Source organism: Siniperca chuatsi, linkage group LG23 (genome assembly GCF_020085105.1).
Source record: "Siniperca chuatsi isolate FFG_IHB_CAS linkage group LG23, ASM2008510v1, whole genome shotgun sequence".
Classification (NCBI taxonomy): Eukaryota; Metazoa; Chordata; class Actinopteri; order Centrarchiformes; family Sinipercidae; genus Siniperca; species Siniperca chuatsi.
In genome coordinates, this window is record NC_058064.1 from 5,390,356 (window position 1) to 5,414,885 (window position 24,530).

A 24,530-nucleotide genomic window follows, 5' to 3' on the forward strand; every position below is an offset into this window, starting at 1 on the left:
TTTGGATTTGAGATATTGTTTTTGCAATTAAGAATAAACTAAGAAAGTCACTTTTAACGTCCAAATATACGAATAAACTTTCTTGTTTTCCTTTTATAAATAAGAATATGTAAGATGTATGTAACCTATAATGACCTATTTTGGTTGAATGCATCTGTGATCCCTGTGCATTTTTTTTGTTGTTGTTGTTGTTGAGTGGGCTATTTTCCTCTCCTAATAGCACTATTTTGTCCCATAAAGAGATGCAATCTCATGACGCAAGACAGGCCCAAAAAAGCCAAACGCACGTGCCTTACTTGCGCAACTCATCTCCATAAAGCCTTCAGATGACAGGGTATTTAAACCTGTCCGCGGAGGTGATGATGGCACACACACTGTTGGCTCCAGCAGACACCACACAGATGAAGACGGAGAGTGTGGCGCAGACGGCGCCGTTCAGCGGGAGGAAGCAGAGTCTGATCGAGGATGCTCGCAGGGAGCGCAGCAGCGGCTCCGCGGGCTCCCCGGGGCCCTCCAGGTACGGAGACAGCTTCGTGTTTGAGGAGAAGGACGGCAGGGTCACTCTGAATGTCCTGTTCACTCTCAGCAATGAGAAAAGCGCGGGATTCTTCAAAACTGGGAAAATATTCGAGGTAAGGCGCAGTATTCAGATCATTTAATGGAGTAAAAGTACCAATAAGACACTAAAAATACCGAGTTATAAGAGTCCTGCATTTATCATTTAACTCAAGTTCAAGCCCAGGAGAATTACTAATAGAAAAATAAAGTAAATGTACTCGTTATGCAGAAACTGTACTGTACTTAAGTACAATTTTGAGATACTTGTATTTTACTTGAGTATTTCCATTTTCTGCTACTTTATACTTCTACTCCACTACATCTCAGAGCGAAATATTGTACTTTTTACTCCATACATTGATTTGATAACTTTAGTTATTAGTTACTTTTCACTCTTATTAAGAGTAATAATACAAAATATAATCAGCAAATAAATTAAGATGTATTATTATAGATTAAGATAGGACTTTATTGATCCCTGAGGGGAAATTTACAAGGTCCATTTGCTCTATCTACATCAGATCACCCAAGGATGGTTTCATCAGCAAATTCTTACATTTGAGAAGCTGGAACTGTCAAATATTTGGCTTTTTTGGCTGAAAATTGACTTATTATGATCATCAAGACACTGTAATTGCTGATTAATTTTCTGTAGTTCGACAAATCGATGAAGCGATTGAGCTCTAGCTCAATGTGGAGCCAATTTTAGGTAGTTTATAACATATATTTTATAACATGTATGTAAGTTTGTGATGTGAAATGTAACTAGTAAAGCTGTCAAATAAATGTGGTGGGATAAAAAGAACATCATTCCTCTGAAATGTTGTAATGTTAGAAGAAGAAAGTAGCATTAAATGGGATAAATAGCACCTCAAAATTGTAATTAAGTACAGTACTAGAGTTACTTTTCCCCACTGCAAATATTATATATGATTAATATTTATAATAGTTTACTGATGTAAACAAACATTAAACAGCATCAAAAAACATTAATAATATTAATAAAATACATTTTTAGTCCTTTAAATGAATTTGAGGCTCCAATCTTGTATTTGGGATTTGGGCTATAGGTTTTGTCTTTAGGAACAGGCCAAAAAAAGTCCCTAAAATGCATCACCTGGTTCTTGTTTGTGTAGTGTTAGTCCTTGTATTAAAAGATCTGTGGATCAATTTGAGGCTCCAATCTTGTGTTTTGGATTTGGAGCTTATGGATTTTGTCTTTAAGAATAGGCAAACAAGTCCCTAATATGCATCACCTGAGGGTTTAACAACCACAAATCCGAGATGAGTGACAAGATATCACTTGGTTAAGTGATAAAACTATTATTAAATGAAGGCAGAGTAGAAATTGTATATCCTAAGCAGCCTATGGAGTTCAAGAAATAACACACATACATTTCTTCAGTATAATGACAAAAACTAAACTACAAGGCCATTTTGGGACGCAAAAGCTTCTCATCAGTGTCAAAGCATTGATTTTTCATTCTTTCTGAATGAAAGACAATGAGTGATTTTTTTTGGTCTTTCTGTCTGTATTTTCTTGACATCCTTTGCTCTATTTTTTTATTTCCCTCATAGACGTTTGAAGCGAAACTTCTCCACATCGAAAGTCGACCAGGGAGGAAGTCAAAGAACAGCACAACAGAGCTGGAGTTCTTCATGAAGTGTGAAGTTCACAGCTCTGACCTGGACGTTTTCATCAACTCACTGAAGAGAGTGGCTGACGATGTTCGCTCGATACCTGAGGAAAAAGGCAACTGCCTGATTTTATTATTACATTTAATGCTTTTTCATTGTCAATATTTTCTTGTGAGGAACGTTGATATTAGGACATCATATGCAATGTTACAGGCCTTATTAAATGAGTTAAGACTTCTTTTAGGTTTTTTAACGTTACCATATGATAACAACATGTAACCAGTTACAAAAGCACTAATTCATTTTTTTCTCTCCCGTCAACATCACAGTTCCCTGGTTTCCCCGACAGATAAAAGACCTTGACAGATGCAACATGTTAATAACCAAATATGATCCGGACATGGACCAGGACCATCCAGTGAGTGTTCACATATCTACTGCAAAATGTCACACTTTTACCCTTTACTAGTAAATCATATTTATCAGCCCATTTATGGTCATTTAACATATTTTTCTGCAGGGATACAGCGATCCAGAATACAGAAAAAGACGGGCTGTCATCGCTGAGCTTGCCTTCAGATACAAACAGTGAGTCAGATGTTTATTTTCATTAAGCACTGAGTAATATTCAAATATTCTGTCATAAATGAATTTTCTTTGTCACAGAGGGGACCCGTTGCCTACGGTGGAGTACACAGCAGAAGAAGTGTCCACATGGTGAGCATGAACTGCACAGTTATAAATGCAGATGCTGTGTGGAGGGTGATTAAAGTGCACTGATGTGATGATGTGGTGTTGTTGTGTTAAAAGGAGGGAGGTTTACCGGCAGCTGCGGACTATTTACCCCAGTCTGGCCTGCAGGCAGTTCCTGGACGGTCTTCAGCAGCTGGAGAAAGAGTGTGGCTACGGAGAGGATCGCATCCCTCAGCTCAGAGAGGTTTCTGCCTTCCTGAAAGGTGACAAAGATTAGAAAATTTGAATTATGAGAGATTTTGGTCTCCAAAAGATAACACAGATTGAAAACGTAGAATGCTATTGTTTCTGCTATTCTGCAAGCTCTAAAAGAAATATAAAAGGTAGAATTATCAGAGATTTTGGTCTTTAAACTATAACAGCTGGCCCCTCCAAAGGGTCACAAAAGAAATCTGAGATGATTAATGGGAGAGAAAAGAAGAAAAAACAAAGTTCTGCTACACAAATTTAGATGGATTTTTAATCTCTGGGGTTATTTGTGAAACATAACATATTTTTATTTTATTTTATTTTGGCTGTTGTAGTGAAACCAAAATAACAACTCATACATCTGAAACATGTAACAAGATGCTTCAACTGCTTGTTTGTAAGAGGCCACAAGCCAAAATGATTGGGATCTTATTTTAGAAGATTATTATATGTTTTTTTATATAACATTTTAATCTGAAAACTAGAGCTGTCAGACAAATGTAGTGGAGTAAAAAGTACAATATTTCCGTCTGATATGTAGCAGAGTAGCATCAAATGGAAATACTCAAGTACAAGTACTTTACAATTGTTCCTAAGTACAGTACTTGAGTAAATGTACTTAGTTATTTTCCACCACTGTCTATTGGCTCTACTTCCTTTGAGCGCCATCACAGTGTGTGACAGTGTTTCTCTCCTCGCTGCTCGTTTCAGAGAAAACTGGTTTCCAGCTGCGTCCAGTAGCCGGCCTGCTGTCAGCCAGAGACTTCCTCAACAGTTTGGCCTTCAGGGTGTTTCAGTGCACGCAGTACACCCGTCACTTCTCTGCGCCCATGCACTCCCCTGAGCCGTGAGTCATCGTTTTTTGAGACCCAACTTATTTATTTATGTATTCAGCTGCTTTTCCTATTATTGACTTGGTTTAATCTGCTGCGACAGAGACTGCTGTCATGAACTACTCGGCCATATTCCCATGCTGGCAGATAAAGAATTCGCCCAATTTTCACAGGTAACTGTACTGTGCTGCATTATATGTTTTTTGATTTGTAAGCTAGTTGTATTACCTTTAAAACTAATTAATTTGAACAATTTCAGGAGATTGGACTTTCCTCGCTTGGAGCTTCAGATGAAGACATTGAGAAACTATCAACAGTAGGATTTTATTAAGTTTTCAAACCTTAAATGAGACAATTATATTCAGACACACATCACTTTGTATTGCCAGTCCTTAAGGTAAAAACATCACAAGAACAGAAAAATTACACAGTTTCATATCAAAAGTTGAAAGAGTAGCTTTTAATATCTGAGACAAACACAGGCGCACTTCACTTTGTGTATTTAATGGATCTTCAGTGCCATCTAGTGGCTTAAGTAAGTGTCTGCACATTATGTTTAACCATGCCCTCATCTACCTTTTTCATTGTGTTCTCCCTTTAAAGTTATATTGGTTTACTGTGGAGTTTGGCCTCTGCAAGCAGAACGGAGCAGTGAAAGCTTACGGCGCTGGACTCCTGTCATCTTATGGAGAGCTTGTTGTGAGTGTGTTCACGCACAAATATTTTGCTGCATGTTCTTTTTTGCTCGGTGTACTGACAGTCTTTGACCTGTCCTTCCAGTACGCTCTGTCAAATGAGCCGGAGTACAAGCCATTTAACCCCGAGGAGACAGCAGTGCAGCCGTACCAGGACCAGACCTACCAGCCTGTTTACTTTGTGTCTGAGAGCTTTGAAGATGCAAAGATTAAGTTGAGGTATTCACTTATTACTTTATGATGAGTACATTATTGCTGTTGGGTGACAATGTAATACCTCAAGTTAGAACAGAAGACATTACATTAAAGCTGTTCCTTTAACAACATTCTACCCTTAAAATACAGTAAAATGTGTTTTAATTTGATTTTGCTTGTTCAGAATACTGTACATGCAAATTTAAAACATCTCTACTGGGTCTAAAGTTGTAAATTAAAGCATGACTACAACCCTAACCACTGATTAATTCATCCTAAACATAATTTACAGTAAATAGTTTTAGTTTTTCTAGAGAGAAATCTTTAATACTTTATAGAATGTAATAGAATATTCTTCCTTTAGCATGGAACTTCATTATTGACCCTTTGGGAACGGTATATGTAACAAAGTCATCTAAACTCAAAGGTCCACGCAGTAGCTTTAAGAGCTTTCAGCTGAATCTCACTGTCTTCATTCAGCTGGAGCTGCCGCAGGTGTTGTAGCATGTCTTTTGTTATACTTTGTCAGTCAGACTGAATACTTTTATGTGTATAACTACAATGACAAAGCTAGCAGTGTACAGTGTATTCAATACATATTTTACAGTCATATTCTAGTTTATAATCTTAGACTTTATTTTACTCTGTTTACAAATGGCCTTTTATAGTTTTTTGTTTCTCACCCACCTTCATGACTGTCTTCATCTCGTTTGTTTTGTGATTTATACGACCTAGCTGCTATGACAATGCTATGACGCAATTTCCCAATGGAATTAATAAAGTACTCTATCTATAGATGGTGACAAATTAAAGGGAAAATCTAAATTTAAAGGTATCCCATGGAGTTTTATTGTAAATAAATGTTTCTGTTTACATTCAGCATTTCTCTCTAGAACACACTGTGTGTATCCTCGAGGTCTAACAAATGTGTGAAAACATTAGCAAAGCTGATTTTTCTGAACATTTTGAAACCTGCATCGTTTACATCCACGTTTGCGTGCTAGCAGTCTTCTTCTTCCCTGCCTTTAGTGGTGCATTGCTGCATTTCTCGGTGCGTTACCGCCACCTGTAGGTCAGTGGAGTAGTGTGAAACCATTGGCAGGTGGTGTCATGCTCTTGGGTGTGCACAGGGACCCATTCATAAAAACATTGCTCCATAGGACTACCAGTGGTCAAAGATGCAGATGACGTCTTGTAGAGTCTATGCCCAGGAGCATTGAAGCTGTTCTGGTGGCCTAACACCTTAATCAGAGAATTTATGTTTTTTTCCCCTAATATTTGTCACCCCTCTGTATATATCCATCTATTAATACTCGTACTTCATTAATTTCCACAGGAGATACTCTGCAGCCATCAAGCGTCCCTTTGCAGTTCGCTACGATCCCTTTACCTGCAGCGTGGAGGCTCTGGATCAGCCCAGCAAGATCCAAAACGCTCTGAGCCAGATGAGAGAAGACCTGAGGACCCTTCACAGCGCCTTGGAGAAACTCAGCTCATAAGACCAGGAGCAGATTTTCTGCAGATAAGAAAGAAATGCAAACTTGCAAGCGAAAGGATGGACATTTGGCCGGTGTAAACATTGTATATGAGATTTATTATTAACACATAAAGAAAATCACAATGTAGTCAGGTTTGTGAGGTTCCACAGGGACATTTGTTTGTGTGTATAATGTATTATGTGAAGATTATGTAAAAAAGAAATAAATGTTTATTTTCATGAAGAAACGTCAGTGTTTTACATTCCAGAGAGACAGAAAAGATAGAAAAGGTGCTGAAGAGAGTTGTCCAGTGTTTGCCAGCAGGAGGAATAAGAGAGACAGTGAACCACTACAATACAGAGCTTGTAGGCCATTTTCTAGCTTTTAATTCCAAACCAACTATTTCCATTTGGAAAATTCTTGGAACCCATTTATCTTCATGTGTTATTAAGCAAAGGGAAGGAGCTAATTATGAATGATTTAAGTATCATGTTCCCTCAGCTGGTCAAGGCCAGAGCCAGCACTGAGGCCCAGCACATCAGTAGGGCCAGGTCACCGGGACCTCACAGTCAACCACAGCACGGTCCGCAGGGCTGCACTGCTGACAGATGCTCTTCTCTCTTTATTTCTCTTTCTGTGTGCGACTGGAGAATTTGGCCTTCGGGGGTTTTGACGGACATCCAACGTTTTGATCTCCACGCAGGCGACAATGCATATCAGAGCTGCGCACGTCAAAGCTTTTCCTTTGAAAAAGACAAATCACCTCCATCTGCAGGACTCATAAAGCACCACCATCATCAACACGGTGGCTGGCAAACCCTCCCATCGGCCACCTTGTGTTGGGAAGCTTTCCCTTCCCATAATTCCAATGTACAGTAAATCAAGCCCTGCTTCGGCCTCCCTAGGAAACCCTGTGTTTGTGGAGTAGAAAAAATTGTGTGTGAAGAGAGAAGGGGATAAAGCAAGTGGAGGGAAAGAGTGATCTACTGCATGACAAGTGTGCAGGGACATACACATACATGCACACACTCTCTACCAGCAAAAGTCAAACACTTTATAATTTCTTGTATCTCATTCTACATCCAGCGCTTTCAAATCCACAAATCCCCATGAAACCACGGCCAGGATCCGAATCTGCTGAGCGCCAAACAAAAGCGGGTTTCCGCGGCAACAGGGCGACCAGTAAGGGATTCAGCTAGATTCTTGTGCCTCGCGTACTCGCCGCAAATCCCAAACGCTGTATCATCCTGACTCCAACCATAAGTGTTTCCTTTATTGATGTCAGGGCCATCCCATCCCTACGCTGGCTTGGTTGCCTCCTCCGGGCTGGAAACAGGGTCAGGAGGTTCACTTTGTCCTCAGGCCTGAGAACTCAAAAGGAAAGATACTCCACAAGATGTGAGCAAATCTGGTGATTTAAAGCCTGATAAAGAACTAATAGCTTTGTTAGTAGTTAACAAATCGTTTACCAATGATTTATAAGTCAGTTATGAGCCATTAACGGGACAGTTCAACATTCTGTTTCTCATTTCTGTTTATGTATGGGTTGAGCAAGATACAAGGTGTGAATTAGTCAGCTTTAGCAATGTTGATAGGTGTGTTTTTACTTTGTTTAGAGCCAGGCTAGCTGTTTCTGACTCCAGCTCTGCACTTAATGCATAGACATGAGATTGGTCTTATCATCTCTCATAAATCTTGGAAAGAAAGCCAATGAAAGCATATATCCCGAAATGTCGATTTACTCCTTTAGGAAGACCAACTTTTGGGTTGCCAGGTCATGAAAAAAACTGGTGAGCTGTTTGTTTATTGTCCGCCAGCATGACACTTGCTTTGTATTGGGAGCTAGCTTTTAAGTTAATTTGGATATCTCCTTCAATTAACCACAATTATAAATAAATGCTTATGGGTTTCTCGCTTTGTAATTCGCCATCAAGTCTGCAGTTAAAAATAAGTGATTAATAACGGGTCATGAGTTTCTCACTTTCTTGCAGCAAAAGTTAAAGTCAACTGCAACTATAAATGTTATTAAATTAAAAAGATAAAAGGTGCTTATTATAATCCATAAAGTCTGTAGTTTTGTTAATAGACTTTGGTTCAGATGCTCTGCAGCACTTTGGATGACTCTTTAATGACTTCTAAGCAAATTATAAAGCATTAGTAAATGATATATTAACCATTAACAAAGCCATTTGATGCAAAACTGACAAATTCATCCTGCAGCTGTCACACACTTTGTGGCAGCAACAGTTTAGATGATCAACAAACTCCACTCAAAAGTAATGATGGAGCACTTTTCGAAAGACTCTACTCATCAAGATCAACATAATCGCTTCATTCTGGGAAAGCATTACACAACAAACCAGCCGTGAGATTAAATCAAACACCAGCCTCAAAGGACTCTAATCTCTTTCTTTGTTTCCCTTCATATCATGCTCCTCATTATTTTTATTTGCTCTCTTCTTTGTTGAGCCCGGGCTTAAAGTTGGCAGAATTATCTGAGGGGGGAGATTAGGAGAAAGTTGGTGAGGATTTTAAGGCGGTCTGATCTCTCTTTCATCCATTTCACAGTTTGTTATTAGTCCACACACCACAAGAGATCAAACTGTTTGTGAGACATAATAGCTTCATTCAGGTTACATCAAAGGTAACATGGATGCCCGGGGCAGTGACATCTGACGACGTGCTTCCAGGAAAGAGGCGAGTTTGTAAGATGTCCAAGATGGATCATATGTTGTAGAAATCAACTCAAATCTTGATGCTATTCTGCTCATCAGCCATCAGATGGTGTCCTTGAGTCACTGGGATTTGTGAAGCCACTGAGATTCATGACTCATGTTTAAGAGGAAAGTGGCTCAGTTAGCGATTCCACTGCCCTCTTAGGGAGCTTTTATACTCTTTGGAAAACGTTCCGAGTGTGAACGGATAAAAATGGCAGCTTCTTGCATGTGCCACTGACATCCCGTGTTATATGCAGCTGCTCCAGCACCACTTGCACCTAAAGCACAGCAAACGCAGAGAGTGGAGACCACATTGGACTTGTTCAAACAAAAGTGTAGACCAGCAGAGCAATAACATGTTATGCTTTGTGGATGCCGGTTAATGCGTCCAGTCCAAGAAATATATGAAGTTGACGAACTGGTTTAAAAGAGTTGAGGTCTCCATGGCCACTACTCGCTCCGTTCTTTCGTGCAGAGGCATCGCTGTACAATACAACCTAGTGTTACAGCTGACACATACGTAAAAGTACAATAAACTGCTGTTAGACGCTCAAGTATGAATGCACATTTATCCAAGGCTGCACCCTTGAATATTAAGTACATCAGTGGGCAAAAAAGTGACCAGCTGTCACCTAGAATGATTCATGATCAAGGTAATTAAATGAGTGCAGTCTGCAGCTTAGCAGGTGTATGACTGCCTTGAAAATGGACATGGCGGTTTCTCACACATGGCATTCTTGTGACAGTACAATGCGTCCTTGTTTTACCGGAGGGCATTACACATATCTGCCAAATGATACCTTGTCTTCCATGTTTGGTCTGTGAAGCATTGATAATTATGCGCCAAGGTAAGATGCGTATCTCTTCCTCTCCCTGCTTCCTCACAAAATCGCTTGTTTTGCATGTCATGGAGTTGGAGATGACCTGAAATGGCCCGACTCCCATGCTTCCCAAAGCTTTTCCTATGACTACACTTACAACCACCACCCCTGCAGGGTTTGTCCAACAGCTGGAGCACGGCCAGACCTCCTAGTTTTTACTCATCCAAACCTTCCTATGGATTTTCTGCGCACCACAGCAGGTGGAACAGCCCATACAAAGATATATTATTGATATGAGTCTGTCACTGGTAGTGAGAAAATTGAGCAACAGTCAGAGAGAGAACATCTGTGGTATGATGATCATGTTGACTGGTGAAGTGGAGAGTTGGCACTGATTCCTCGATGCATTCCTTTGAACTACAGCTTCTTGGCAGGACATAAAAGACCGCGGATGTAACTTACTCTTAAGAGAAAAGAAAATAGAGCTCTTCGCAGAGACCCGACCATCCCACTGTTTATCTGTAGCTGACCTGAAGGGGTAGTCAGAAATAAAAAAGAACAAAGCTCAAGCATGCAGCCAATTTCCATCAAATGTCATACAAACTCGGCAGATACTCAGAAAAATATTTTATTAAACAATTACTAGAATAGAAATAGTGGACCTAGTTATCCACCATGGAAAGTGCTGTACAGATGTCTACATTTCAGTCGCCCAAAAGCACAGTTTCCTGTCGCCGCCAATCACACAGAGCGGGAGTGTTCGGTGCCAGCTGAGACCCGATCCCACTGTGGCTGATCCGATCAGCACCGGCTGTAACGACATCAGTATGTGATATGAGACTGGAGCTGTAGAGAATATTAAAAAGTAAATGATCTGGATTGTGAAAAGCATCTCACTAACCTGTGGGTGGCCAAGATGGTGGATGAGCAACTGACTACAGATCTTTCCTGGACATCCAGTGGTGGCAAAGAGGTTTTCATTGGCTCGAGACCACCTGAGGAGAAGAACAACATATCTTTAAATGTCATCAACCAATTAATTTAAATAAAAACTGCCATCTCGCTCTCTCTCTCTCTCTTTTTTTACATTAAAAACAGCTAGAAATCAATACAAATCCATATGAAAATGTTTTATCTACATGCACCGAAAACTTGTTGACTTAAGCTCCTGAATTGGCAAGTTTTGGGTGCATAGGGACATAAAATCCTGGTGAAAATTTGTGAAAACTGAAAAACAATAAGCCTTACAACAGTTAAAAACATACATTTTCTTACTTGAATAACCGTGCTTTATCAATGTGGGCTGGTCTTTTTTCCTGTGGGTAACTGCAAGGAATAAAAACAAGGTTTAGACACATGCCATCCTATTGTGTGCCATCAAATCAACACATCATGCAGCATCATTAGTGTATTACCCACGCTCCCCCAGTCACCTGGAGCGAGTTATGTCCCAGATGAGCCAGTCGTTGCCCGCCACAGCACCGACTTTGATCGTGTTTGTGAGGCACCAGTCAGCTGACATGAGTGGTGACTGACCACAGTCCAGTGACAGAATGGCCTGCTGGGTCACCAGGTCATAGAAGCGAATTGTTCCCTTCTTCTCTGCCACCATTAACTGGAGAGGACAGACGAGTCAGTTAAACCAATGTTTGTAGTTTATGTTGCTATGATGCATTTATATGTATCTTACTATTCATCCATCTATTTTTAATACCTACTTATTCTCAGGGTCGTACAGTCTATTCCAGCATGCAATGGTAGAGAAATGAAAACATATTGGACAGGTTGCACTCCACTAACTGGCTAACGCTTAAGGCATTAGTGTGCTTGTCAGATGGTTGAACAGCATCTGAAACTGTGGGGACTGCGTCCGACAATGTCTGTAACTTCACGAAACAGATAATCACGTCCTCTTCTCGCGATTGGCCAGGTGTGCAGGGCTCGATCTTCTCTTCAAGCTCTTAAAACGACTACCACACTATGACTGCCTACACTATGAAGAGAATGATTGAAAGTGTGCGCCATTATCCTCATTTGACCAATTATCGCCCTTCTCTATATGGCAGCAGGCTTTTCACTCCGCCTTTGAGTGTCGCTATTTGGAACAGTTATGAAAACTTTAACCTTCAGATGTGGTCAGACTGTTTGTTTTGATCATGCCCCAGCCTTTAGGACAAGCATCTACTAGACAATGCGTCATTCAGGATATTTCACAATTTAATTGCCATTTTATGGTTGGGCAGAATCTTAATTGGGCTCATTTGACCACTGACAAAATTATCAGGTTTGCTGGATAGCAATAAGGATGCCTGAATGAGGTCAGGATCATGGGAGGGCAATTAAATAAGGTGCTCCAACCTTCCAACAAAAGGTGAGATAACAAGCTCCATAATGACCAGTTCTGACAACTCATCTGGGACAGCCAAATCACTTGTCCTGTCATCTAATGGCCACTTGGCTTTAGACAAACACACTGAGACACCTAACTTGAAGTTACATTTTACAGCTCACCTGACTATGTGTACTTGCATATAGACAACTCAAGAGTTTGACCTCAGAATATGAGCATGTATCTGAAACAAACCCTCCTACCTTAAAGGCTTCCTCTGGGTGCCAGCACACACTGATGCCAGGAGAGCGAAGTCTGAGAGTAGTGCTTTCATTTCCATCCAGGCCCCACACCCTGTTTTTTAAGAGTAAGATAAATTAAGATGCATATTAAATAATTTTATTAACTATAAAACTATTTTATTATAAACTGAAAGTGTGAGAATTCTTTGCAAAAACCCATATAGTTCTCAGGTTATTGTGAAGGGGGTAACAAACACAGGACTTTTAATCAGTTCTCATTAGTAATGTTACGGATTGATTCAACTTGACATGTGAACCGCTCTTGGCCTAAAATCCAAAACAAAATCCACTACCTCTTAATTAACAACAAAGATGGGGTTTTAGAGCAGTTCCAAAAATAGCATCAGTGTTTGAGCCACCCTTAGATGCTTACATAATATCTGAAAGAATTCACCTTCCCAAGGTTTCTTTCTTTGTGGTGCTCAATCTAAAACAAAACGACACAGTTCATTGTCCAGATGGTCTAAATGGAACACACATACAGCCTTGACCCTAACAGATATAAGAGCACAAGTTTCCTCATTACCGTATGCCAAAATATTCTTAAAAAAGGTATTTAGTTTTTTCCTCTTCTGATGCTTTTTTGACAGAATTCAAGTTCAACATTTCCATAAATTTGTGGCCCAATACAAGACACACGACTATCAGACTTTTATGGCACACAATGTGGTCAATGATAGACGACATGTTTTCATCCAAGTTCCTGTTTGCTCCTAATTTATCTAACTCCTGCTGGTTGTGCGCAAGTGATGTACAGGGGTTTCATGCTTTTCCAGGGAAAAAGGGCTCTTTTCTCAGATCTGGGCCCTGAGCTGTGAAGACAGACAGACTTATGCTGGACTCCTCTTTCAGGGAAAACGCCAGCCTCACATTACATTGAGCTATGATAGCAGGGGCGGGGGACATCACCCTCGCCTGAGTCGGCGTTACGCTCCACTCACATTACAGCAAATGTTTCGCTGTGGGCGGCCCGCTGCCATTCATTTTCTGTGGAGTACAGAGAGGGCAGCAGAGGAAGTGCAGCGGAGAGAAGTTGAACAGCATCCTACTTTATGCAAATCAAAACAGAGGGGTCTTGCAAGCAAACACCAAGAATCCAAAGCTCGTGTGAGGATTATGACCAATCTTCATTTAAATAATAGTCGATTCTAAAGCTAAATAAGACCTATGATAGCAAAAGCAGCTGAGAAACACCACGGATGTAATGGATCACTTGGATGGAGAGAACTGTGGGTCCTGAGACCTGGATCTATGGTAAACCACATCTGAGCGATCCCTGAACTAAAAGAAAAGGTGGGGATGGGGGCGTAGGGTGGGAGGCTGCAAGTGTTTCTGGGAATATAAAACAAACGCTTGTGAAGCATGGGAAGGCGCTGACTGATGAGGTCATGCAGAAGACATCATCTAATAAAGCCCAAAAAGTACCTCCAAAGACCATCTAAATGTCAAGTGTGTTGTTGGAGAGATTGATGTCCTCAGTGGTGCGGTGTAGGGGAGGATATGCCCCGTCTCAGATGAAGACCTCAGTAAACACTCAACTTTTCCTGCCTCATCTCCCCTGCAGCAGGATAGAGCCCTGTCGAAACTCTGGGTTTCTTTCCTTTGCCCATGTGCAGACTCAGCCAGAGCCTCCACCGTGGAGCATGACCACACCAGGAAAACAACGACTAAACCCTATTCTTTCAGACCACTAGCCAAGCAGAGCTCAATTGCACGCTACACCACCAACGGCCAAACTGTGGTCAACCACTCTGCCCTTCAAATGGAGAGCAACGGCTCCCCAAAAAAACATAACCTTTGCCAAACGAGGTGAAAGACATGAGACACGAAAACACGCGTGACCGCCTCTGATAAAACACTGTGTAATTGCATAACACTACATCAAGCAATAACACTTCGCATCCATGTACAACAGAGTTGAAAAGGACATCTGAAGTCCTGTATTGTGTTATCTAAGTGAGAAAACAGCACGGCTAGAGTGCTACGGTTTGTCAATGTTTCCCATAAGTGGAGGAAACGGGAAATGCCGTTAGTGCTCTTTGATCTGATTTATTGTAGAAAGAAGAGTAAATAATCGAAGGTGACTCTCTGGAGGGAGAGAACTAGAAGAGTCAGACGATATAATCCCATCACAGTGCCTCACAGGGTCGCCCTGGTTGAGGCATCTATTTCAACAGGACCTCCTCAACATTTGATTTTGACAGACAAAAAATATCATACTTTTACTGTTGAAAGAGTTATTGAAATCATTTCACATCTTAATTGGGTTCTACAGTTGCCACGGGATACGGTAAGATTGTGCATATTTACAATAACCAATAAGCTACTAGCTAAGCTAGGCTGACTGCACAGTACATACCACATTGTAACACATTGACACCACATGTTGTGGTTGAGTGTGTGAAAACTAGTTAGCAAGTAAGCAGAAAAGTTTAAATACTACGCTAAAAGTAATGGATAAGTAGTTGAAATAGATAACTTAAAGTATATGGCTAAACAGTTGAAAAAGACTGGTGACAGTAATAGCTTAACGGCTGAAATAGACAGCTAAAATGAATGGCTAATGGTTGAAATAGATAATGCTAGCTAAAACTAATGGATAAATGCTTGAAATAATTTGCTAAAGTAATGGATAATAAATGGCTGAAACATCCAGTCTCTGCCACAGCAACCTAAGCATTGATAATTTAAATTGTATGACCAAATTATTCTAACAATATCCACTTTTTTATAAATAATAGTGTTGAATAACATCCAATTTATATTCTATTCACAAGAACATATTTAGAACATGACATGCGGTGTTGATGAAGGGGTACTAGAGGTCATCTGCTGTGGGGGGTATGTCAGTCAAAAAAGGGTTTGGAAAAAAGATAGGTTGAAAGCATGGATGAGATACCAAGCTGTTGGAGTTTCTTAGACAACATAAGGGATCGAGAAAAGCAAACGGATTATCACTGAGAACAGGACAAAATGCTTTAAACCATATACATAATGCAGCAGCAGCAGGTGTGCGTTATCCTGAGTTCATCTGCGAACTCAGACAACCCCAGATCCCCTCAGGATCCTGCAGTGTGCCCTTGTGATCTCTAGGTGGCACATTTCCCCACAGACTCACCCCACTCCATCTACACTGACACCATGAGCTGTTTAGACAACATGAACCAAATGTAAACTCCCCTGAGGGAGTAGTCTGGTTCCCCACCTAGATGCTGCAGCGTCAGGTTGCATGTTGGCAACAGCAGAGTTCCCACAACTGCAGGGGACAGTGATGACAAAGCTAAGCAAACTTATAGAAGAGGCACTGCTGCCAAACCTAACAGAGCGATGGAGAGGTCATGAGCTATACATGCAGGCATACATTTCCCAGTTTCCTCCTCTCACATCGAGGCTCAGTTTGTGTGGGCTGACTGGAAGGTCCTCTACTGTTAACTTGATCTATCCCTTGTTCCGCCTCTGTCTTCCTCCTGCGTCCCATATTTTTTCAACATGACAGAATTTAAATCTTTCAGCAGATGGAGCGCACTCGTGTTTTCTCTGGCCGGTCAGCGGAGGCAGGGGAAGAGGAGAGTGGATGGGAGTGGGGGAGACTCGTTCTACTCAGTGCGATCTCAGACGGCCTGATGTGGCAGGACAAGGCACTGAGCAGGAGAGGACAACCATCAAGCCTGTGACTGTCAAAGTGTTTTATAATGACAAATGAACCAGTTGTCAGATCTAAGATAAACGAGAGGCATATTTGACACTGCTTTCAGATTAACCTTAAGCATATATATACTGTTTCCTTGGGCTGGATAATAAACCAACACTATAAATTCCTTACAACTGCCTTATAGTATAATACAACCTTGTCACTTAAGTGAGGAAGTGGACTGTTTTCGGTGGCTACCTGGCTGTGGATGTTATCGTTGTTTACGATTAGGCTACATGGGCTAAGTTTGAATGATTTCGAATTAAATTATGTGTTTTGTTTCGTTATTCAAACTTGAAAAAGTGACAGCCCTAACAACAACCAATGACATCTAACCAGACTTTGAACAGTTGTTGAATCAACAAAATGAATCAACAATACAATTTTGATGATTAATCTTTTTTGTTTGTTCTGGTTCCAGCTTCTTGAATATGAGGACAAGCCGCTTTTCTCTGTTTTGTATCATTGTAAACTGAATATTTTGGAGTTCTTGACTGTTGGTTGGACAGAAGAAGCAATTTGAAGACGTCACCTTGGACTGTGATGCACATTTTCCACTATTTTTATTGTTTTCCCCAAACATTTTTCTCTAAAAAATGTTCAGTTGGCTAAATAATCGGCAGATTAATCAATTATGAAAAGTGTTATTAGTAGCCCTGGTCTTCACCTGCCTGCAACTTTTGGTTCAAATCTTAAAGTATCAAAATTAATTTAAAATAATTTTTACACTTACTGACATTAATAATATAAGAACAGGGCCCAGTAGTGCAACACAGGATTGCATGTTGAAGGAGAACCAGCCTGCTGATGTAGAAGGGTTTGTCCCTGAGGTGACCCTGGCTACTGACACACATTTTCCCTCCTCTAGCATTAATTGAAAAGGAAAATTTGGGGACCATGTTATAGGTACCCCTTAGAGAGGAAAGTCTTTCTACAGCTAATTGGATTTCCATATTTAACCAATTAGCTAGAAAAGCTACAAAGCAGCTCTGTGCTTACGCACAGTCACACCAGAGCATGTTGTGCTTAGCATCATGTTTCACTGTGGAAACACAGTCAGGACTTTCTGCACCATTAACAGAGAACAGAACTGAAAATCAGAAGCTGGGAACACACACACACATGTCTGTTTCACTATCCCCGTGGGGGACAGTCATTGACATAATGCTTTCCCTAGCCCCTTACCCTAATTGTAACCTGTACCCTAAAACCAAGTCTTAGCCCTCAAAAATCAGTCTCTACCAATGGGGACCTCAATTTCTGTCCCCACGATGACACAAGTCCCCATGGGTTAGTGTGCATTCAGGTTAAAGTCATGAAACACACACACACACACACACACACACACACACACACACACACACACACACACACACAAAAATATAATGGTTTGGACCTGCAAGTGTGGTCATCACTGACAGAAGCAATTTGTTTCCCCTCCGTGGGCTCGAACACCAAATGGTTAATGTAGCTGGTGTGGCCCTCCATCACCTAGGCAACAGTATAGAAACACAATATGTAAACAAAACAGCAAACACATAATCAATAAACTTTTCTAGCAAACTCGGGTTTACAACACTGGCTACAGCTCTGCTTTCTGTGTGTACAGCTACATTTCCTGTATCACTAAGTACCAAATGTCAGTACTAAGTAAAGAAAGTTTAATGCCAACTGACAAGCACAATTCTGGCCAATGTGCTCCAGATGTTGCACTACCTTGACTTCATGACTATCCTGAAGATCAGAAGTCAGCAGGCGTAGCTTTCTGTCAGCTGCAGCGGTGCAAAATCTGCAAAGAGAGAGGAAGAGAAAAAGAAAGAGGATATAAAAATAAACAAAGAGAGATCATCAAAACAGAGTCAGACTGTACAGACCCAATGACAGACGACATCTCTTTCTACATACATGCCTGCAGCTGCCTAGCCTGACACCTCTGGATGAGAGTGTCAGTGTGTGTGGTAGAAACTTGGAAAGTGATCAGTAGAAACGCTGCCAGGGAGATTCTAATTGCAAGCTAAGATAAACACTGAGAAAAACAAGATTCCTCACGCCATTTACGCATGTCTCTGTTCAAAAACCTGTGCAGATCCAGGCAGAGGACTTTCCCTCTAATCAGTCGTAGTATACACCAGTGCCTGCAATTATTCACACAATTACACTAACTCACTTATGACAAGAAAAACACACACATATCACCAGAATAAACAGACAGAGGTTCACACATTTGCAGTCGCAGGCACAGATGGATTTGGCATGATGTCATTACAAACACCCTTAACGTGCTTCGGGGTATTACTGCTACAGTAGATTAGATTATATTAGCATAGGCCTTCTAACCCTACAAATTAGTGTTGTACTTTGGAGTGAGGCATGGAACACATTCTGGCTCATTTTGCTTTTTTACTTTAATGTCAAAGCCATTTTCTTGATTGATCTCCAATAATCTTGCTTAACACAATAAAAGTCACTATTAAAAGGGAAACACCACAGAATTTCAGCATTGTTGTTGTAGAACACTGTGATTACTGTTTTAGCAAAAGACAGAAATGAGAGACAAGAGTTTATCCTTTCCTATGTAATAGGAAAACACAAAGTTCATACAACTTTTGTGTGAAATAGGAGAAGTTTTTTGGGAGAGGGAACATCTTTAAGTGTGATACTTATTGACTTGCATCAATATTTGAATTCTGAAGCCTACCACACTGTCGTCGTCCCCCCCCCCCGCAAAATCCATTGCATATTACATTAGCTGTGGGCTTAATGATTTTTACAATATTTTAGTTTTCTGCTATACACACTGCAATATTTAAAGGAATAGTTCAACATTCTGGTAAATATGCTTATTCTTGCAGAGAGTTAGAAGAGAAGATTGCTGCCACTCTCTTGTATGGAGCCAGCAGCCAGTTGGTTTAGCATAGCATAAAGACTTGAAACAGGGAAAATATATAGTTATGGGACGTAACTTCCTTGGAGACTAGCGGTCAGGCGCTTTAACTTCCTGGAGTCTCCCCTGGTTGCTTGGCAACCTCACAGTGAAGACAAGACTTCAGGCTAATAAGCATATTTCCCAAAATGTCAAAATATATCTTAGATATGCGATTCCCAGTAACTGTATCTTCAGCTTGGTTGGGCGTTCCACCAATCCCAATAAGCAGCGTGAATCGGTGGGAAGCCAGTGAGGGTTCATATCTTTGTCACTACCCAATTGAGCCCTACTGGTTGGTCCTGACGCCTGCACAGTTGGGGGTGGGCCAGCGGGGAATAACGTGAACCTCTGTGTGTTATGCCCTCCCAGTGTCATTTTAAAAAAGCTGCATAATTTCATAAAATATTGTGTATGTAGCTTTACCTCCATTTGGACAGAAAGAAAAGTCCCTGCTGATGTTCCACATAATCTTTAAGACCAAAATACTTCCAAATAGCATATGTAACATTTTCTTTCCACAACAGGTCTTCGTCAGTCCTTGTTAGCTTGATTTTTTCCATTGCATGCTGAACAAATCTGCTCTAAGAATGATTGTGAATGGTCAGTTGCAGGCACAACATGTGTGCAATACATACACAATGTAATTAAATAAGGCTGTCGCTTGTCAGATGGGGCAGACTGTTTGTCTTTGCAATCAACTATGCCACAGCAAACTTTGCTAGTTTTTTATTTTCTAACAAGCAGTAAATTAGTTTATATAGTGCACAATGGTGGAGCTAATTTGTATTATTAGATTGCATCGAATGATATGTGAAGCTGCACACCTGGTGATTGTAAAGTAAATGCTGAAATGATGTGGGGTTTTTTGTATTTATATATAAAACTGCCTTTTTTCTTATTTTTTATGATTAATTTTGGGCATCTATCACCGGATAGCTGATAGTATAGGGTAGATGGGGGGAAAAAAGGAGAGAAACAAGGGTATGACACTTTAACTATGAACAATGATCCCTTGTTAGAATCGAACTGGGAAATTGCTGTTCTATGGTATGCATCTTAACACTCGGCTACCAGCATGCAAAACTAGAATTTTAAATCTGTTTCTTCAACTTTTCTGTGAAAGCTGCAGCAAAACATATAATTTACTGATGGATGTTGATGACTTTCGTTTCCTGAGAGCAGGATTTGTGGTTTGTCTAGTGATAAAACTCTCATCATAGTCTACCTGGGGGCGTCCTGGAGGGCTAGGAGTTTAAAAGTGCTGACCATGAATCGCAGCGTCCCTGGTTCAAGTCCAGCTGGAGACCTTTGTTCATTCCCCTTCTCTCTTTCCTCTCATTTCCTGTTAACTCTCTAATAAAAGGAATACAATGCCAACTTTGAATGAATAATAGACTGAAAAATCTGCGTATTTGGTGAAATAGTTGTTATGTGTGGGGTGTCTGGCCTTTGCTAATCTTCAGATCTTCCCATTACAAGCTGCTGTGGTGGATGGTGGCAGTGCTGCAGCCCCCTCTCCTCTCCTCCCCTCATCTCTCTCGCTCTCTCTGGGCCCCTGCTTGAGGCAAGCCCGTGAGAACGTTGTACTTTTCCTGGAAGGCACGGCTATGTGCAGATCGAAGGGAGGGATGGAACCTGAGTGGGTAGTCATCAGCGCAATAACATGTGCGCACGTCACAGGGCTGGCTCGAGGGCCCTGTGGAGTAAACCACAGAAGGCCAAGAATTATCGCTGCCTTTCCTTTTCAATTACAGAAAGCTTAAACACCTCCGGAGGGACCGCGGAACCTTCCCATCCAGCGCTCCAATTAGGAGGAAACTCTTGCTTTCTAACAATCTACAGTTGGGCTACTTCCCTCCTGTCCAAGGCCCCCTGAAATAACTTGGCTCACATCCTGGCAGCTGCAGTGACAGTGAGAGGCGGTTATGACTACTTTCACACAGTGTGGCTGCTGTGCTTTCTCTACAACTGCCTCTTGTTCTGGTGTTTGTGAATAATTATCTGGTTGTGTTTAAAGACACTAAAGGCACTGCAGATGGCCCACCATAAACACCATCTGATATTAAAAACAGCCTGTTATGCTAATAAGGTCATTACTTAAACTGATTAATGACTTAGAAAATATGTCAGCACACTTCACATTATAGATGGACAGCTTAGCTGGTAGAGGGGCATGTCCATCGAACGTAACACTGAAACCCCAACTTATGTATGTGGATTGAAAAAAAATGTAAGTTGCATTGGTTAAAAGCATCTGCCAAATTAAATGAATGTAATGTAACAGGTAATCAATTATACTGAAAATTCTGTCACCTCTGTTTTGTCAAGGTTCAATAAGTGCAATGCAAAATACTGAAAGCAAGGTCGGCAAAGGTGGTGTGTTCAGTGTTGGTGGGAACAACTGACATTTGGAAGTTAAAAAGGCATTCAGGGGTTATGTTAAATAATTAAATCCGTAAGACAGACAATAAACAGACATTAATGTTGTGAAACACATAGTTAATTTGCCAGCCTCCTGCATTAAAAAGGTTAGTGTTCAGAAGCCAAATCTCAAGTGCCCTTTTATTTAAACCCTTTTTCCAACCAATAGGACACTTCCATGCAGCAGTTTTGCACTAATGGCAGTACAGAGCAGCTCCTGAGCTAACTAGGGGGACACTCAGGCTGCTGAAGAGGCACTTGATCCAAAAATGATCCCTTAGAGAGTATGTCACTGTATATGGCCAGTGCATACATGATTTGTAGTAATCGCAGTTTAGTAAACATGCTAAAACACCAGCATTATAGTTTAAGTATTTGTGACAGCTCTGTGGGAATTGGTTTACAAGGCTGAACAATATTTTAAAAAAAAAAAAAAAAAAAAAGGTAAGTTATTTAATTATGGAGCTTTTAACTGTGAAGAAATTGGTTTCCTGTTCTTTCAAAACCAAACATTCCATGTTATTTCCCCAACAACCATTCTTCCTTTTGATGGTTCGTTTCGACCTCTTTACTCATTTTAAAGTTAAATGTTAAATTCTACACAGTACACATCTTAACTTGCTTTCCTTGTTGTATGCTAAATGAATCTGCCCACTGAGTATGACTGTGGTTGGTTATTCACCATGGACTAAACTGTCTTTAAGATTAGTCATGAGCGATCTTCGGTAGTGTTTATTTTCTGACAGGCAGTGAAATGTTTTGTATAGTGTAACATATTAGGACTAATTTTCATCCTTTACAATACAACCATTTCATGTGCATAAATTGCAGTTTTGATGCTGAAACAATATATTGCTCAGCTTCAGTTTACAATTTATGCAGCAAGGTGCTCTAAAATCTACTCAAGTCAAGACACATACAGACAGATACTACAATACTGTCCTGAACTATGCAACTTCATTGGGTCATAATATCACCAGACCGAAAGGTGCTGGAAACAAAGCAGCAGTACCTGATAGTGGGTATCCTGTCCAGCCGGGACTCAGGGCTCCAGGCAAAAGCATCGACACGCAATTCATGATGGAAAGCTCGAAGAACATTGAATTCAACTCCCTCAATCTCCATATCCTCCTCCTGTGGGAACAAGTATGTGTTCAGAAAGGAGTACACTGTAGGTAAACCAGGTTGTGTGAAGCTGCATCTCTAACCTGGAATAGGCAGGTGCCCACTACCACATACTGGTTTCCACCATAGGCCAGGAGAGAGGCAGGGGTACCAGAGCTGAAAGGACTGAATTCAACCACGTGAACATAGTCCTCGCATGCCACCGTGTAACTGGGACTGCGGCTTGAATCCTCCTGCATGCTGTGTGTCCTGGTAAAACTGGCTTCAGATCAGAGCTTCCACTGTAATACATGAGAATAAAAGAGGACAGAGAACCGTTTGTCTAATGTTTGATGTGATCATCAAAACAGTTATGTTTAACACTGTGAAAAAAGCAACATCTGCTAAATAAATCACCTTAGTTGATACTGAATAAAATTAGGCATTAACGTGAGCTAAGGTTGGCCGATATGACAATATATATCGTGAGATGATATAAATTTGATGACTGCCATACCATTATACCAAGGTATGGCCATTCCTTTAATATCTCTGGCTCTATTAGGCCATTGATTTTTACATTAATGTGATTAAGTGCCTTTATTTGTCAACTCATTAATTAGCTGGATTAGCCAAAATCCAGTTTCCAAATTCCTGTTATTTTATTCATAAACAGTTTCTCTCATTTTAAACTGCAATATATCAATATCACGATATAGAATTGCTTATGCATGATAGATGATTGTATCTATATCCCCTCACTCCTAGCTTGAGCAGAACCTCAAGTACTTAATCTATTGTAGAATAAAAATGTGGGAATGTTCAGTTCAATGTCATAAAACAAAATCATAACTTCAGCTGTCAGATCAAATAGTTCCTCAACCTCTGAAGAGCGCAGTTAGACAGTTAATCCAGACAGCCTCACAATGTATGTATTAGATTTTTGTCAGGATGCTTGGAGAGATCGTCAGACCAAACCTTACTCAAATATCTGCTTGTTTTATATATCCTAGAAGGCACAGAGGCATGCATAGCTAGTATGGCGCAATGTGGGTATTTTAACTAAACTATATCGATCATCCTTCAATTCGGCAAACATCAAACGCACAAAGCAGTGCTTTGAGATATGTTTAACTTAAATTAAGCTGGGGCTAAGTTAGAGGTTAGGGCGATATTCTGCATAAGACTATCGACTCATGAATTGTTTAATATACATCACGAGTTAATACGTATGCAGTTAAGCCAGGCAGTGTTTTAAGTACCTAAATGGAAAATTAATAGAAATGGGGTTTTAAAAAATGGCTCGTATCCGGGTATTTTGATACAATGCTAGCTAGCTATATTGTGTACATTATCTTACGTGAGCTAACATTATGTTACATCCAGAATTCCCGAGTTAATTACCGTTAACACACAACGGTAATGTGTCACCTGGCAAAGAGCTAAAACGTGACTGTATCTGGCTCAGACATAAGATAGCTAGAAATTAGCCAAACAAAAGTTTATATTGCCCGTTTTTATATTAAAACGCTCCAACTGAGAACTTAATAATTACCTTCTGGTTATGGGAGTCTATTCCGATTCAGAATACAGTAATGATGGATATACTTTACCACCTTATTTTCAAAAAATTCTTTGAATCAAATGGTGCGCGCATTTGACATGCCTTCAAGCTTGTTCCGGGTTCGACTGGACTGTACCATTGAGTACAAATGTCATGGGGGATTTCGCGCAACGTAAATGAAAACATCTAAACCACGTCGCGATATATTGGTATATTGTTGCGCTACAAAGTTTAGTTTGTGCTGAACATCACTTTCTAGTAATTTGCCACGAAACTATAAAAAATGAATGCAGGAGAGAAATACTTCTTTGTTGGA

At 40.5% G+C, this 24,530-nt stretch overlaps 2 protein-coding genes across 3 annotated transcripts in view; one reads left to right on the forward strand and one right to left on the reverse strand.

Annotated features, from left to right (window-relative positions):
- The first annotated feature begins 185 nt into the window (after nucleotides 1-185).
- On the forward strand, nucleotides 186-6,586 carry th2 (tyrosine hydroxylase 2). Its single transcript, XM_044186000.1, has 12 exons — nucleotides 186-632; nucleotides 2,137-2,311; nucleotides 2,526-2,614; nucleotides 2,717-2,784; nucleotides 2,863-2,913; nucleotides 3,007-3,152; nucleotides 3,850-3,985; nucleotides 4,075-4,144; nucleotides 4,231-4,287; nucleotides 4,575-4,670; nucleotides 4,752-4,885; nucleotides 6,198-6,586. Exons 1-12 carry the CDS (start codon nucleotides 327-329, stop codon nucleotides 6,358-6,360), a joined length of 1,491 nt encoding a protein of 496 aa, XP_044041935.1. The 5' UTR covers nucleotides 186-326; the 3' UTR covers nucleotides 6,361-6,586.
- Nucleotides 6,587-10,489: 3,903 nt separating this feature from the next.
- nup37 (nucleoporin 37) overlaps nucleotides 10,490-24,530 on the reverse strand; it is a 31,800-nt gene continuing 17,759 nt past the window's right edge. Inside the window, exons 1-10 of one of the 2 annotated variants that reach the window (XM_044186004.1) lie at nucleotides 24,206-24,468; nucleotides 22,755-22,952; nucleotides 22,559-22,680; nucleotides 17,916-17,988; nucleotides 17,596-17,690; nucleotides 12,470-12,560; nucleotides 11,311-11,492; nucleotides 11,153-11,203; nucleotides 10,779-10,872; nucleotides 10,490-10,688 (exon numbers count right to left, since the gene is read on the reverse strand). In XM_044186004.1, coding sequence (XP_044041939.1) covers nucleotides 10,575-10,688; nucleotides 10,779-10,872; nucleotides 11,153-11,203; nucleotides 11,311-11,492; nucleotides 12,470-12,560; nucleotides 17,596-17,690; nucleotides 17,916-17,988; nucleotides 22,559-22,680; nucleotides 22,755-22,910 — 978 coding nt within the window. In that variant the 5' untranslated portion in view covers nucleotides 22,911-22,952; nucleotides 24,206-24,468 and the 3' untranslated portion in view covers nucleotides 10,490-10,574. Of the gene's footprint in view, nucleotides 10,689-10,778; nucleotides 10,873-11,152; nucleotides 11,204-11,310; nucleotides 11,493-12,469; nucleotides 12,561-17,595; nucleotides 17,691-17,915; nucleotides 17,989-22,558; nucleotides 22,681-22,754; nucleotides 22,953-24,205; nucleotides 24,469-24,530 lie in introns of those variants that run through there. The other variant, XM_044186005.1, reaches the window with a different exon arrangement.